Source organism: Ambystoma mexicanum, chromosome 10, assembly GCF_040938575.1.
Source record: "Ambystoma mexicanum isolate Mex_15411 chromosome 10, UKY_AmexF1_1, whole genome shotgun sequence".
NCBI classification, from domain to species: Eukaryota; Metazoa; Chordata; class Amphibia; order Caudata; family Ambystomatidae; genus Ambystoma; species Ambystoma mexicanum.
The window spans coordinates 454,920,240-454,936,524 of record NC_090932.1 but is presented as its reverse complement, the minus strand read 5'-3'; the positions used below and the strand labels follow the sequence as shown (position 1 = coordinate 454,936,524).

The following is a 16,285-nucleotide window of genomic DNA, read 5'->3' as shown; positions in this document are numbered from 1 at the left end:
GCTAAAAAAGAAAACTCAACTAGAACCCTTAGATCGAACATAAATTCACTCCTGGAAGTTCCGCGTTATAAAAGCTCTTGAGCAGGAGGCAGCAGCTTCATAGTCACTGCCCTTAAATACTGGAACACACTCCCGATAAATATAAAAACTTAAGAGTAATTCCTAAACTTCAAAAAAGCCTTAAAAACCTGGTTATTTAAGTGATCCAACCTTGTAAACATTAGACTTTGCCTCAGTTGTCCACCACAACTCAGATAAGTCTAACTGCCCTTTCCTCCTGTATATAATAATTGTGTATTCTGATTTATTGATCGAATAACTGTGTAACTCATTACCTGTTTATTTGCTGTACCTTTGAGTGTATTTTACAATAACCAAAATTTCTGTAACTACGCCGTGATACCTCAGGGTCTGGGCGTATAACAAATGTAAAAATAATTAAATAAATGGCTTCTGCACCACTGCCCCATTACAAGTGCCCCTGGCCCCTGTTCAGCCTCCGGTCCCCCAACCGATTGTGCAGGCGCTACCATACCAGCCTTCGCTGCAGGCTCCAGTCTCCACACCGCAGCCTTCGGCTCCCAGCACCCTCCACTGGTGCCGGACCAACAGGACCCTCAGGTGGACACAGATGACGAGGAGGACCCCGACGCACCGTCTTCCCAAGGTCTTCCACAAACGTCTTGCAGGGCTGGCAGAGTACTTGGGCCTTCCTCAGCCCAAGGTCAAACACCCATCAGAGGGGGTCCTTGTCGAAGTCCTCACGCTACGTCCCGCAACGAGAACAGGGATACAAATGCAAAAGGACGTAGTCACCTTGGCCAAAAAGGGCTGGCTCAAGCCCCACTCTGTCCAGCCGGTCAGTAGACGCCAAGACGCCAAGTACAGGCAGATGGAGGGGGATACACTCTTGCTATCGGCCCACCCTCAGCCACTCTTCGGTGATCGCTGCGGCATCACTATGCCCCTAGCCTCAGTCGTCGTCGGCCTCCTCCACGGCTCTGCTAGGCAAGGAGAAGATCTTGGAGGCGTACGGGAAGAAGCTGTATTCCAACGCGTCCCTGCATCTTCGTCAAGCCAACGCGGTTGCCATGCTGGCAGCCGTTAACCAGAGGCTTTGGGGGGAAATTGCTGATTTCTCCCAGAGCTTCCGGCGCAGAGCCAATCACGTTTCAAGGTGGGACTGGCAGAGGCCAAGTTGGTGGCACAAGAAATCATGGGGTCCACCGTGGCCCACATTGACACCTCTGGCCGGGCCATCTGCATATCCACGGACATGAGAAGAACGGCCTGACTCTGTGCTACTAAATTCAACCCGGATGTCCAGGAACGCATGTTAGACTTGCCGTTCGAAGGGGGCGACCGCTTCCACTCCACCACGGACGAGGAGCTGGACAAAAGGAAAAACGTCTCACAAACGGCCAAGTCTTTATCCATCCTTACCAAGACCACGCCCAAAACGTACACCCAGTCACAGCAGCGCTCAGACATCCGCGGCATCCAAGAGCGAAGGTCCAGGCCGTCGGATCGTATGCCGACACAGCATCGGCTCAAGCAGCAAAAGGGGAGTGGCAAGGGTTTTTTCCAGTCCCCCTCTCTATAACAGCCTCTGAGGGAAAGAAGGCATAACTTGCCCCTCCGGGTCCACATGTCTCCTGTGGGGGGCAGGCTTACTCTCCATGCACATTTCTGATGCCAGAATTTCACGGATCTCTGGATCCTCTCTTTAATATCCACAGGGTACCGCCTACCCATCCCAGCCTCTCCTCCCTCTTCCCCTCCACTTTGACAGATTGGGACACCAACTCTTTGGTGGAGATCTAGTTGCTCGCTGAGAGCCAGGCAGTGGGGAAGTCCCAGCCAGGCTTGGGCTTCTACTCCAGGATTTTCGCCACTCTGAAGAAGAGCCAAGCGGGCATGAGAGTTGTGCTGGACCTTTCCTCCCTCAACCTCTCCCTACCTCTACAAAAATTCAAGATGGTTACCCCAGCTTTAATAGCTGAGACGTTGTGCAAGGGTGACTGGCTGTGCTCCCTAGATCTGAAGGACTCGTATCTACACGTCCCAATTTGGCAGCCTCATCGTTATTTTCTCTGATTCAGGATCAAGGGCTACCATTTTCAATACAAGGTGCTTCTCTTTGGCCTCAACTCGGCCCCCAGGGTCTTTACCGGGCTCATTTATATATAGGCAGCCCACCTCAGGGCCACCACATCTATCCGTACCTCAGTGACTAGCTAGTCAGGGCTTCATCTCCGGATGCGGTGCACTGCACCTCCGATGCTCTCATGAACACACTTCACGATCTGGGCTTTTCAATCAATCTCAAGAAGTCGCAGCTGCAGCCTACGCAGACTCTGACCTTCTTGGGACTCATCTGGGACGCAGGCTCCGAGGGATCAGGACCATCAAGAGGACCATTTCGCACTTACTCAGCAGAGAATTGACATCAGCCTGGTGGTACCAACACCTACTGGGTCTCATGGCAGCGGTCCTATTGGCCATCCCCCACACGACTCAGTATGAGGAGGATACAGCTACACTTCTGTGGCATCATGGAACCAGGAGCAGGGCTCTCAGGCAGAGATGATCAACGTTCCTCCTTCTCTTCACCTGGACCTCACATGGTGGTCCAGGGACTGCAACCTGCGGACGGGCAAGCCTTTCCGGCAACCTACCCCACAGGTCACCATCACTACGGACTCCTCTCTCGAGGGCTGGGGGCCACCCTGGACAACCACTACATCCATGGCACCTGGACCCGGCAGTAGCAGGGGATACTGCATCAATTGGCTGGAACTGAAGGCCATCTGGCTAGCGCTCGGAGCCTTCCTTCCGGTTATCGAGGGCAAGGTCGTCCTCAGACAGACAACTCGACCAACATGTTCTATGTCAACAAGCAGGGAGGTACCAGGTCCCCTCTACTGTGCAGACTGGCTGTCATCATGTGGGAATGGGCCCTCGAGAACATCTACCTCACGGCCGTCCACCTTCCAGGGTAATCCAACCTGGAGGCAGACAAGCTCAGCAGACTGCCAGCAGACAATTACCAATGTCAACTAAAAACCTTGTACTGCAGGAGATCTTCAGCAGATGGGGACACCCCCAGATGGACCTCTTTGCCTCCTGGGACAACAGGAAGTTCCAACAGTTCGCCTCCTGGCAGGGACAGGTCCCGGCTCCCTAGGAGACGCATTTCAGATTCAGTGGAACACGGTGATATGCAAGATCAAGGAGTCTCGCCACCTCAGCGTCATTCTAATAGCTCCATGGTGGCCAGCCAGGCCATGGTTCCCGGAGCTGCTCAGCATCTTGGAGAGACTGCACATTCACCTTCCGCCGGGTCCAGCACATCTTTTAGTGCAGCAGGGGGGTAGGGTCATCCACCCCGTGTCACAGAAACTAGCCCTCTCAGCGTGGTTTCTGAGCAGGTCACGCTAGGACATCTCAGCCTGTCCCAAGCTATTCTAGAGATCATACAGGGCACTAGAAGCAAAGCTACCAGGGCCCAGTATACGAGCAAGTGGACCAGGTTCTGCCACTGGGCAGACTCCAAGGATATCAACCCCTTTGCATGTACATTGGATGACATGCTCTCCTTTTCAGCGCACCTCACCAGCTCGGGCGTGCAGGTAGACACTTGCCAGCCACTGGGGCCTACAGAAACTCTGAGGAAGGTGTGTTCTCTTCCAACCCGATTGTCAAGAAGCATGTAACGGGACTCGCCAGACTCTACCCGCCCATCAAGAGGCCACACCCTGTGTGGGACCTCAACATAGTTTTGGGTGCCCTGACGCACAAACCATTTGTGGCAATGGCTTCCGCGGACATCAGGCTGGTCCCCATTAAGACTTCCTTGCTAGTCGGCCTGACCTCGGCTCGCAGAGTAAGGGAAATCCAGACGCTGGTCGCCTCAGAGCCCTACACTACGTGTCACAAGGACAAAGTAGTCCTGCGGACTGAACCAGCATTCCTACCGAAGGTGCCTTCTGCATTCCATCTGAACGAAGAAATAGTGCTGCGTATGTTTTTTGCTGAGCCTAAAGACGAGGTACAGAGTTCTGCATTGCCTCGATGTCCGGTGTCCCCTGAAATTCTACTTGGACAGGACCAAGGGCTTCCGCAAGTCGGACGCTCTATTACCTTCAGCGGATCAAGACCGGGATATGAGGCCTCCAAGACCTCCATAACCCGTTGGATGCTCTCGGCCATCAAAGTAGCTTAAGAGGGACAGCATCAGCCACTGCCGCCCAACATGCACGCCCACACGGTCAGAGCCAAGGCAACGGCCACCGCATTCTAGCGGCATGTACCCTGGCAAGTCATAAGCAGGGCGGCCACCTAGGCCACCACTTCGGCTTACTGCAAGCGTTACTGTTTGGACACCGGCTCTAGATCAGACGCAGCTTTCGGCGAACAGGCGGTTCTTAGAAACCTGTTTGTTTAAGGAGGATCTCCTCTCCAACCTGGGCTTACACTGCGTTGTAATCACCCATGCAGTATGTAGTAATGGGGACGGGACGTAAAAGTAATTATAAGTTACTCACTGTAGTGATTAACGTACTCTTTGTCCTTGGTCCCCTTTCCTCCATACGTCCCACCATCCTTCCTCCCCCTTTCCACCCCAATAAAACTGGTGCCATTGGATAAGGGTAATCCATTGTCCTCGGTCTATGGGGACTGAGGTGTGGCGCCGGAGGGAGGGATCAGGGCAGCACCCCTGTGTGCCTCTAAATTTAAAGGGAAGGTGGTTTATTCTGGTGAAAAAGGTTCCATCTCCCGTCCCTTGGAAGGGACGCCCATGCAGTATGGAGGAAAGGGGACTAAGAGTATGTTAGGCACTACGGTGAGTAATTTATAATGTATTCCCCTACCAGACTTACAAAGTTCTCCCCAGATGCGAGTAGTGCATGTGCGAAGTCTGTTTTTTCCCCTGCCAACTCATCACATGTTCTGGGAATGCCCGCCCGTCTATATTGGTGGAAGGTGGACGAAATTCTGAATGAATTGTTGGGGCTCCTCCTGTTAAGTCTCAATTGAAATATCTGCTGGGAGATAGTAGTAGGTATGGTTGCAGTGGTCACTAGAAGATTATTTAATCTTGCTTGTGTATAGTATCCAAAAAATGCATCCTCTGCATTGGAAATCGGCACTTGCCCCAACCTGGGAGGAATGACTCAAAGACTTGGTGTACACCAGTGAGCGTGAAGAGGCGTACATTGCCATTGTCATACTGGCTTCTCAGCCCAAAGACCTCTGGGCTCCATTTTGCGCATACCTAGCTCGGGAGGAGAGACAATCTGATGGGGAGCAATGAGAGTTTGGGTTGTGCACTGTATTAGACCTCATCTCATGGGTGATATGAGGTGTGAATTGTTGCCGCAATTGGTTAATGTACTGACTAAATCCATGTCATGTTGCTACTTATATGTATCCTTATTTGATGATGCCAAGGTGTATGTCGGTGGTGTTGTTGTTGAAAATAGTGTTTTTAGTGTTTTTAAAAAAAAAGTTTTGAAAAGCCATGTTGACATCCTTGTGTACCAGGACCACCACCTCGTCGACAGCCTCTTCAACAGCCACAGCACCTGTTGATTAAAACAGCTCCTCTGTTGGCGGTGAAAAGTTCTGCAGCTACTGTCGTTTTAACCTTCTCAACGATGACTCCTCCAAGGGTGTTTCTGCCTCTGAGGCCTCTGTCAGCAATAGCAACCACAACCTAGTTGTAGGCTGTGCCCATTGTGCAGCTCCCAATCATCACCACCTTCCCGAAGGACTCTGGTAGGGTGATGGAGTTTCTGCCTCAGTCGGACTAACTGCCTAAGCCAACAAGGGAGCATGCCTCTGCCCCTGTGGGGTTGCAGAGAAAACTCACATTTACTCCAGTTCAGAGGATGACCTGCCTGAGGACTTCTACTCAGACCATGAAGGGGGGCAGGGACCCATGTCACAGGAGGGATCACCGTGCCATAAGCCAGACCAGCCACTTGCCCCTCCAAGGGGTTTCAGCCAGACTCCTGTCCCGGCTGCACTGTTTGCACCCCAGCCGGCACCAAGGGACACTGGACATCCTCACCACCCTGAAAACTTTTGGTGGCGGGAATTCAGCAGAGGCTACCTGCTTCTCCTGTGCCTGTTCCGGCCTGAAGTCCCCGCTTGCCGCCAACCAGGAGTACTCCTAGACCAAAGCGGCCGCCGCCCCATAGGGCACCTATCATACCTGTGCCTGGTCTGTTGACTCAAGTGGAAGAGGAGCAGGTGTGCACAGACACGGATACAGATGCCACGGCTACTCGTACTGATGAGTACAAAGATTATGTTCCCGCCAAAGGGGAACCTCCGGATGCTGACAGGCCTGCCTGGGCTTCGCTGCCAGACGAAATTGGCTGTTTCCACTGCATCATCTCGAAGGTGTCCAAACTCTTCAGTTGGGTGCCAGAGGAGGAGGGTTTCCTCAAGTAAGACCCTCATGTCGGTTCTGTTGTTAAACAATGTTTGGGAGGAGGGATTGTCCCTTATGAAGACTCCAAGTACCACTCCTTCAAAGTTGGACAGGCTGGAGAAGTAATACCGGGTGCAGGCTCTGCTCCCATGAGTCTCAGGTCGCAGACTTCTCCGGACTTGGTGTCGGCGGCCGCCGCCAAGAAACGCTCACCCAATGCATCCATGGTGCCCCCAGACCAAGAGGCCAAGAAGCGTTTGCCAACCGCATCTAGCATCATCTACACCATGGCTTCCACTATCAAGGCCTCCAATGCCCTCCCCATCCTGTCTCGGTACTATAGGGAGCTTTGGTACAAGCTCTGGTCGATACTGGATTTCCTTCCTGATGACAAGAAGGCAGAGTTGCTGGCCCTATTGCAGAAGGCCGGAGGGGGGGAGGGTGTTGGATCACACCATTACAGAAGCCCTGGAGATAGCAGACTCAGGATTCTGCCAGAAGGGGAACGATGAGGCCCTTCTGCTCCAGGGATGGCTGAAGGCCACAAACCTTTGTGCGGATGTGCAGTCCAAGATCATGGACCTGCCGTTTGAGGGAGACCACCTGTTTGGGAAGGCAGTGGATGAGACTCTTCAGGCTATCAAAACTGACAGACGCCACTCACTTTGGGGACCCTCCAGCAGAGGTCGTCGTTTTGTTCCCTATGGGGAAGTCTCCAGGTCCTCCAAAGGGTACGCTACCCCCTATAGTGAGCCATCCTGCTCTACCACCCAGTAAGCCTACATGGGCTCCTCCCAGGCGCGGAGACCAGCATCGTCGTCCACAGGCCAGGATGCAGATGCTGAAGCAGGCCAGAACAGTGGAGACACATCACAATGCACAAACAGGTACTGGACATTCATCAACAAGTGCACGACTTGGAATTTCAACACAGGTGCCCTCGCATCTGTAGAACGTCAAGAGATTCACATGGCTGAACTGCTGTAGGAGGTTCAAGCCATGTTAAGAAAAGGGGCAATAGAGCTGGTCCCTCAGTGACTGTCTCAAGTGTAAGCCGGATAATTCCTGGTATGGAAGAAGTCAGGAGGGTGGCAGCCGATCCTAGACTTAAGACGCCTCAAGTACTGGAAGTCCCTAAAGTTCAGGATGGTCACGTTGCAGCACGTGCTCGACAAGCTGGAGGAAGGGGATTTTTTTTTGCAAACTCCAGACCTGGAGAACGCATACTTTCACATCCCCATTCATCGAAAACGTAAGTTGCTGCGTTTTGTGCTCTAGGGACGGCACTACCAGTTCAGGGCCCTGCCCTTTGGCCTGCAAACTCACCCCAGGGTGTTCACAAAATTCCTGACCCCGGTAGCTGCGTATCTTTGCTGCAGGGGCATACACGTCTACCCTTATCTGGACTGGCTCATTAGCTTGCGTCTGAGCTCACAGGACCGGGAGCATACGCCTTCCGACTTTGCTCAGATTCTCCAACTATCCGAAGTACTGCGTGGTGCCATCGCAGAACGCTCTATCATTAGGCGCCAGTCTCAATGTGGTTGCATGCCTGGCAACCCCCTTGGAGGAGAGGGTGAAGGCCATCCTAGGGGACAGTTCAGCAGCTGTCAGTGTTTCTCGCAAAACAATTCAGTCCAATTCTGTTCGGCATGATGTCTTCCTGCATCCATATGGTCCCCTTTTGCAGGCTCCAGACGTGAGCTCTCAGGGAATCTCTAGACACCAGGTGGCAGCAGGTGCCAGGCAATTGGACAGACATATCCCTAAATCAGTCATTCCTACAGGCTCTCCAGTGGTGGGCACTGTGTCCGCATCTCACTCAAGGAGCCCCTTCCGGATTCCTCTGTACCAGACAACGGATGCCTCTCTGGAGGATTTAGGGGCCCACACAGGGCAGTCTCAAGCCGAAGGCCTCTGGCTCCTGGTGGTAAAAGACTTGCAAGTAAATGTCCTGGAGCTCTGGGTGTTCTTCTGGGCCCTAAAATCCTTCCAGCTGCAGCTACAGGGGAAGTTGGTGCAGATCTTTACAAACTGCACCACCACCATGTTCTACATCCGGAAGCAGGACGGGGATGTGCTCACGTGCTGTCTCCCTGGAAGCCTAGTCCCTGTGGGATTGGGCCATTCTTTAGAACATGCTCCTTGTTCCCTTTCATCTGGCAGGCACCAAGAACATCATTGAAGACTTGCTCAGTAAGGAGTTGCGGTCCTGCCAGGAATCGGAACTTCAAAAAGCGAAGGTGTCTCTTCTTTTCAGCAGGTGGGGTTCCCCCTAGATCGACCTGTTCACGACAGCGGCCAACTCCAAGTGCCGCAAATTGGCCACCAAATACCCTCAGTTGATGTGTCTGGGAGGGGGGGGGTGGGGCAGCACCTTCTTGTTCCCATGGAACGGGCTACCTGTGTACGCCTTTCCTCAAATTCCACCCCTGCTACGTGTGATCAACACACTGACGCTGCCATTGCAGGATGATCCTCATTGCTCTGTCTTGGCCGCGGCAGATCTGATACCCAGACATTGCATCTGTCAGTGGCTCCATCTTTTTCCTCCTTCTGGTCCTTCTCTCCAGAGAAAACAGAACAAGATTGCACCATGAGCCAGAGTCTGAGCCTCACGGGCTGGCTCCTTCAGCCCTGGAGTTTGGGCACTATTACGTGCCATTGGAGTGCTAGAAGATCTTGACCAAAGCCAGAGCTTCCTCTACGTTGTCTTGTTATAGGCACAAATGGAAGCGCCTCAGTGTGGGGCAGGACTCAGAAGATTACGCCTCTGCAAATAACGGCTCAGCAGCTCCTCCCGTACCTGCTTTGTATCTGCTGGTGAATTTCCAGAACTTGGGAGTTGGCCACTGTCACAGTCAGTTTCATCTAGTAGACCTCTCCCAGTACACCCGGATGCCTGGCGAGCCCTCCCTGTGGTAGCACAGACTAATCAAGAAGTTCCTCAAAGGCCTCTTCAGGACGTTTCCGTCAGTGAAGTCTCCTGCCCCGGCCTCCATTTGAAACGCTGCATCGGGCCCCTCTGAAGTTTCTCTCGTGAAAGACTGTTTTCCTGGTGGAAATCACCTCAGCCATGTGATTCGGGCAGATACAGGCCCTCTCTTGCAAGCGGCCATACATGGCCTTCCCATCTTTATGCCGAAGGTTCCTTCAGAGTTCCATCTCAATGAGCCTTTGCTAATGCCAGTTTTCTTTCCGAACCCTTCTATGCCTGCTGAAAGGGTATTGCATTTGCCGGACGCTGCTCGTGCCTTCAAGTTTTATGTGGCACGCACAAAGGATTGTCAGAAAACATCTCAGCTGTTCGTCAATTTTGGACTAGTGGAAGATGGGTAGGCCCTGTGTAAGACTTTCATGTCCTTGTGTCATGCCGACAGACCACTTCAGGCCAGCCGAGAGCTGATTCCACCAGAGCCATTGCAGTGACAGCAGCATTTCTCTACTGTTTCCCTGCTCGACATCTTCCAGGCTGCTGCATGGAGGTCCACCCACACCTTCACGACATTCTACTGCATCTACAGGGATTCCAGGGAGAAGTCTGGAATGGGTCGGCCAAGCGGTTATATGCAGCAGTTTTGCTTGAGACGAGTCACAGGAGTACGTGAATTGCTTCTGTTCGGCCTTGCCACCTCCTGTGGTGTGTGTATGTACTGCTGTGTAATCGTATTCAGGACCATGTGAATCCATGCAAGACCCAATTTTGGAGAAGGAACAAGTGACTTACCTGTAACTCCTGTTCTCCAGCATGGGTCTTGCATGGAATCACATGCGAACCCTCCCTCCTTCCCCTCTGTTTTTTATTTTTGGTGATACTGCCACTTTAGGTGCTCTACCAAATCTGAAGATGGCCACCGGGGGTGGAGCGAAGGAGGCAGTCATTTGCTGGGGGCAGTATGACCCAAAGGCAATGATTGATTATATGATTGGTGTTTCCAGACTGAAACACCTGACGTACAATATCATCTCTGCCGCTAGCATACAGCAACCACCACCCGGTATAGCTGGTCTCACATAGACTCTCCTAACAGCAATCTATCTCTAACCACAAGAGTACCCACCCACGTGTCTGACTGCTACTGGGCTGCTTAGTCGAGCCTTGCCAGCCACCCAAGTCTTACAATGGCAAACATACACACACATCTAAGCTAATCCTCTAGAATCTCTAACCACATTCACTACGGTCACCAAGGGCGTTCAACCAAGGAAAAAGCGCATTGAGGCCACACAAGTGGGGAAAGAGCGCTATATAAATAACTATATAAATAACAAAATACAATATAGGAGACAAACAGTTTCTCAGAGTTTTAAGACGAGTCAGCCCAATGATTACTAAGGAGAACTGTGCCAAGCTGGCTTGGGCTGTTATTTTCTCACAACTGGACTATTGTAACTCCCTTTTGGTAGGAGCTAATAAAAAGGCCATACAAAAACTTCTGAAAACTCGGAATGCAACTGTGTGTATTGTTTGTAAATTGACGCAAAAAGATTCAGTATTCGCTAGGAAGGAGCTACACTGGTTACCTGTAGCAGCTAGAGTTTCATTCAAGATATTGACTCTTGCTCACAAGTGAATACTGGGGATCAGCCAAAGCACACCACCTTGGAGTTGACTGCATAAAAAGAGCCCAGGGAAGAGGTCGCTCCTTCCCAATCCTGGAAGCATGAGCATGGAACGAGTTTTCTGAATCGATGCGGAAGAGGAAACTCTTAAACTAGATTTATGTAAAGCTTTGACCCTTTCAGTGTCTCTTCACTCTTATATATCTGTTCTGCGCCTGGACACCTTAGGGCTTTGGCACGATATAAATAATATAACAGCATAACTGCAATTGCTTTACTATTAGAGGATTTCTAGTCTGACAATTGGTAACATTCAAACACATGTCAATCTTTCAAAAATGCCAATGCTGGAGGACAGGCGTCATTGGTAAGTAATGTATTCTTTCTTTGACGTCTGCTGTCCTTTTATTGTGGTCAAGTGGTGTGTGGTCCCTCCAATACCACTATACTACTGACCCCCTACCCTTTCCCACCCCTCTAAATGCCTAAACCTCCATATAAATATATTTTATTTGACGGTCACAGCAAATGACCAGGTAGACAATTACAGCGTGGTATTGTATTTAGATGAAACCACAGTACACTTAATAAATGTATGATTAATTACGATGCATTGTTGTTGTATACACACTGTTTAATGTAGTTTTCTCTCCTTTTCTCATAATTATTCTGTGGCATACTAAAGCACCCACAGGAATTTTTGTATTATTGATTTCCTTCAACCAGTTTGCACTGGGGTCTTTAGATTTGAGGTATTTAGCCCTTTGTTTTTAATTCAGGTAGGGACACCTTATTTGCTTCTGCGTTGCTCCATAGTTTTCTGGTGTGGGTGGTTTCTCGCTATCCTCCCTGTTATTTACTGCTTTGGTAGTCAGTCTAACATGAGGAATCTGTGGGTGGAAGAAATTCATTAGAACAAATTACTTGCATCTCATAAAGTTTCTTACAGATGGATAGACCCTTACCCCCACAGATTCATTGCTTCCTTCCCATCTTACCCCTCTTGCTAGATGTTCATTCACCACTTGCTGCTCTGTGGCCCCTTGCCTGCTGAGGGCTAGGGAAAAAGGTGGAACTGACATCATAGTGTGTCATTGGCTCCCTATCTACTGCCCGCACAGTCGCTTCTGGTGTCATGGGTGTGCCATGGTTTTGAGGGGAGACGCAAGTTAGCCATACCTTAGTTGCTGACATTTTATGAAAGCAGCTGTCGCTGAAACATATAGATGAAGTCTGTAGGAGGAAGGTCTATTCCATCAGGAAGAGCATTAGCAGGTGGTGGGCAATTTGTTGGAGTCTCAAAGTGATGGCCAAAATTAACTGATACGAACTGCCACTTCAGAGTCTCCAGAAGTACGGAAACTGCTCTCCTGAACATCCGTGAAGATCTGCTCTCCAACCTTGACTCTAACATTCCCTCCGTCCTTATCCTACTTGATCTCTCCTCCGCTTTTGATATGGTCAACCACACCATCCTGCTCAATCGTCTCCGTGACAACCTTCGCATCACTGATCAGGCTCTGGGTTGGCTTACATCCTTTCTCTCTGATCGACCTTCCAGGGTACAACTTGGGTCCTTCCTCTCCTCTATCTCCCGCTCTACCTGTAGTGTTCCTCAGGTGTCTAATCTCTCGCCCTGGCTTTGCAACCAATACTTGGCAACCCTTGCCTACTGCATCTCCATCTTCTGCTCCAACCTCCAATGCTATGCTGACGACACACAACTCATTTTCAGGCTTCCCTCTGCCACCTCCCCTTCCTCCCTCATCTCTGACTGTCTAATCGCCATTCAAAATTGGTGTGCTGCCAACGATCTCTGTTTAAATGCGAATAAAACTGAGATCCTCCTCATCGGCACACCCTCTCCTTCCTTCCCCCTTACTCTCTGGCCTGCCTCCCTCGGCCGTCCTCCTGCACCTACCTGCGAAGCAAAGAACCTCAGGGTCATCTTTGATTCCACACTATCCTTCTCCTCACACATCTTTGAAGACTAAAAAAAAATCTAACTTCTTACTACACCTGCTCAGAGGCACCTTTACTTCCTCTCCTTCCCACAGAAGCTCACTTTCTCCCAAGCTCTGATTCTCTCTAAGCTGGACTACTGCAACAGCCTCTTTCTAAAGCTACCTGCCTCCACCCTCCACCCTCTACAGCAAATCCAGAACAGAACTGCGAGACTTGTCCTTGGCCTCAAGCCCCGGGATCGTATCTCTCCAGCACTGAAATCCCTCCATTGGCTCCCAGTGGATGCAAGGATAAAATTTAAAACCCTTTGCATTGTCCACAAGGCTTTCTGGGGCTTGGGCCCTAAATACCTTCAATTATCCCTCCTTAAATACCTCCCTTCTCGAGCCCTTCGCTCTACTTCAAACTTCCTCAGGGTCAGCCGCTTTTCTAAGAAACGTGCAGGGGCAGATCTTTGTCCTTGGCCGGAGCCTCCCTTTGGAACGGCCTCCCTGCCACCCTGAAACTGGAGGAAAACCATCTGCGATTCCGTAAGCTCCTTAAGACCTTCCTCTTTGCATCTGCCTTTGCCACTCTCCTCCCCTGTTGATCTGCCTTCTTTGCTCAGCACTGCCTCACCTGCCAACGGGGCCCCCTTGGCTCAGTTACCTGCCCTCCTGGACTTCCTCCGGCACTGCCTCCCGGCCACCCCTGCACCTGCACCTGGGCATGTTATCTGTACCCTCACAGGTCCCCCCCACTCCTCTCCTGCACTTATCAGATGTTACCCTATCTGACTTGCCCTGCACTGCACCCTCCACTGGCTGCACAAATCACTGCTCTGATCACCTTATTTATTTACGTATCCACTAACTTATTATTTATCCTATGCCTGCACTTCTTTGCCCCCCCACCCGCTCACTTTTTCTGTTGCACTTCCCCCTTTCCCATGCACTTGCACGTTCTCTATGTCACTGGGCCTAGTAAGATCGTTTGTTTTTGTTTTCTCCCCTGCTCCCCCTCCCTTTGCCTGGTCGCGCTCTGAAATACCTGTGTATGGGCGCGATATAAATAAAATATATCATATCAGTACATTAGGCATCATAACCAGTTTCACAGTAATTCAACAGTAAATTATGGAATTGCCTCCAATAGTTTACTTATTCTGCCGCTCAATTTTTTCAGATTTACAGTGAGCAGTAATTCTGCTGATTTTCACAGGTGAAGTGGAAGCGTTACCTCAAGCTACATTCTGGGGTTAAAGCCTCCGCTTGAACGCCAAAACTCATAGAGCAGTGATGCAAGAAAATGGCAGCAATTCAGTTACTGACATTTTATCCCTGGTTTTTCCCTTACCGCTGTACCCCCAATGAGGCCTTTTGTGTTGCCTCCCTGGGAACTGGTTCTTAGGATATGATTTTTTAATTTTTTTAAATGAAGACTGCATGTGTTTATTATTGAATAAATAAATGTAAGTTTATACATCTTTACTTTTAGAAAGTTATTTCATTTTTTTAAAAACAAAGTTCTGCCATCCTGCTCATATACATAGATTATCTACTATTTAATTGTTAAGGGGTAAGCATAATTTAGGGCTGACTTCATGCATCTTCAGCATCCACTGAGACGCTTCACTCATTCGTAGGCTGCAAAGAGCACTAATCTGTTAGGGTGAAGATGTTTTTATTATTTGAATTGATCTCCATTCATGCTAATGTAATTGAAGAACTGATGGGAAAAGGAATAAATGCCAATGAAGTATTTATACACAAACTGTTTTTATTGTTTGTGTATAGCAAAATGTATCGCCATAATGCTAATTATTTTCTTCTGTGTTGCAGGGATTTGGGATGCCAATGTTCTGAAGACCAGGGAGTCCACCATTTCAAAAATAAAGAACTCTGTCTAGAGCGAAAGGCCTATATACTGTGACTGCTTATGTAAAGAAAAAATACAAGAGAACACATTTTTTTATGTGAGTTGATTTGTTTTTATTCAACAAACATTAAAGGTCTCACGGCCTTGCTGCGTTTATGGAGACGACCATGCAAACGGCAAACAGGAGTGTTATTTCATCAAGTATCAATGTACTGTTGAAAGAAAAAGGTTAACCCTGCCTTCTAAGAAGCTATTAAGATGTTCTACTACCACATTCAAAAACTAGAGGGAATGGAAACTATTGGGATGCCTCGAGTAAGGCACAAAGTGGATGAAACTGGGGTAGCAGCATCACCGTGACGGCTCACTTTCTAACTGAATTTCCTGCTGTAAAGTTACAAAGGATATAACTTTTTTTGTTTGCTTTTTTATGTTTTTAAAAAGAAAATCTTAACAAGTTATTTGTTTTATTTAATTGAAACACACAACTTGTCCTATATTACCTATCAAATTTGGTCTGCTGTGGACACCCTATATGACTAAAATGGACAGGGACGATCGGAAGCACACTGGATTTGGTTTGCGTTGTGGTACGCAGCTTTTATTGGTGTTGAGAAAAACAGAACATTACTATAAAGACTGAGATTTTTTGCCTAGTGCATCCCTGCCAAAGGACGACAAAGCACGAGAGCGCTTCAAATGTGGAAGTAAATTCCTTATTTTATACTCATGTGAGAGACCTTTAATTTTGTATTTATAATGGGATATTGAACAAGATATATCGGTTTAATCCCTTTTCCAGCGGTAACCTTCGTTTTATAAGATCATGTGGAAGCAGCAACACAGCTTTTTCTATCGGTACTAATTCTGTACATTTTTAACAACGGATACCAGCAAGCAAACTATGGACTGTCAAAACAATCACCTAATCAATAGCTGTTCTCCCTGCTTGTTTCCTGTCCTTGAAAAATCATAATTGCGTTTCCTTAATTGGAAAAAGATTTGAATACAAAATAAACCGAGTCCTGATACTCGTGCAAATATTTGTTTGTTGTACCATGTAGACGTCTATCCATGAATATTTTTGTAAATTAATTGAAAAATAAATAAATCCTGTCAGGGTTTGTGCTGCATAGAAATGTGTACTTATCTGATCTCGATACAGAATGTATATTTGTTTATATTCATATTTTTGCTTTTCCTTTAAATGAAGATGCGTATGCTTGAGAGCTGTTGGAAAACAGACTCTTTAGGAATCATCAAACAAACACAGTATGACCCACAATAAATGTTTTTGACACCATTTTGACAACTAAATCTAGCTGTGCAATGTTGCATTTTTACAATTCTGCTGTTCAATTTAGCTACAGTCCATAAAAGTTAACTTGATGAACAAATTGAATTTTGTATTACAGTGAGAGAGGCTATAAAAAAGTCTGAAGTAATATTCTAATGTGT

At 48.9% G+C, this 16,285-nt stretch overlaps 1 protein-coding gene across 5 annotated transcripts in view; it reads left to right on the top strand.

Moving 5' to 3' along the window:
- Positions 1-15,966, top strand: part of STAG1 (STAG1 cohesin complex component) — a 2,120,576-nt gene extending 2,104,610 nt beyond the window's left edge. For 3 of the 5 annotated variants that reach the window (XM_069618022.1, XM_069618025.1, XM_069618023.1), the window contains one exon: positions 14,791-14,961. In XM_069618022.1, the coding sequence (XP_069474123.1) occupies positions 14,791-14,814 (24 nt within the window). In that variant the 3' untranslated portion in view covers positions 14,815-14,961. Of the gene's footprint in view, positions 1-14,790 lie in introns of all 5 variants that reach the window. The other 2 variants (XM_069618021.1, XM_069618024.1) reach the window with 1 other exon arrangement.
- The last annotated feature ends 319 nt before the right edge of the window (positions 15,967-16,285 follow it).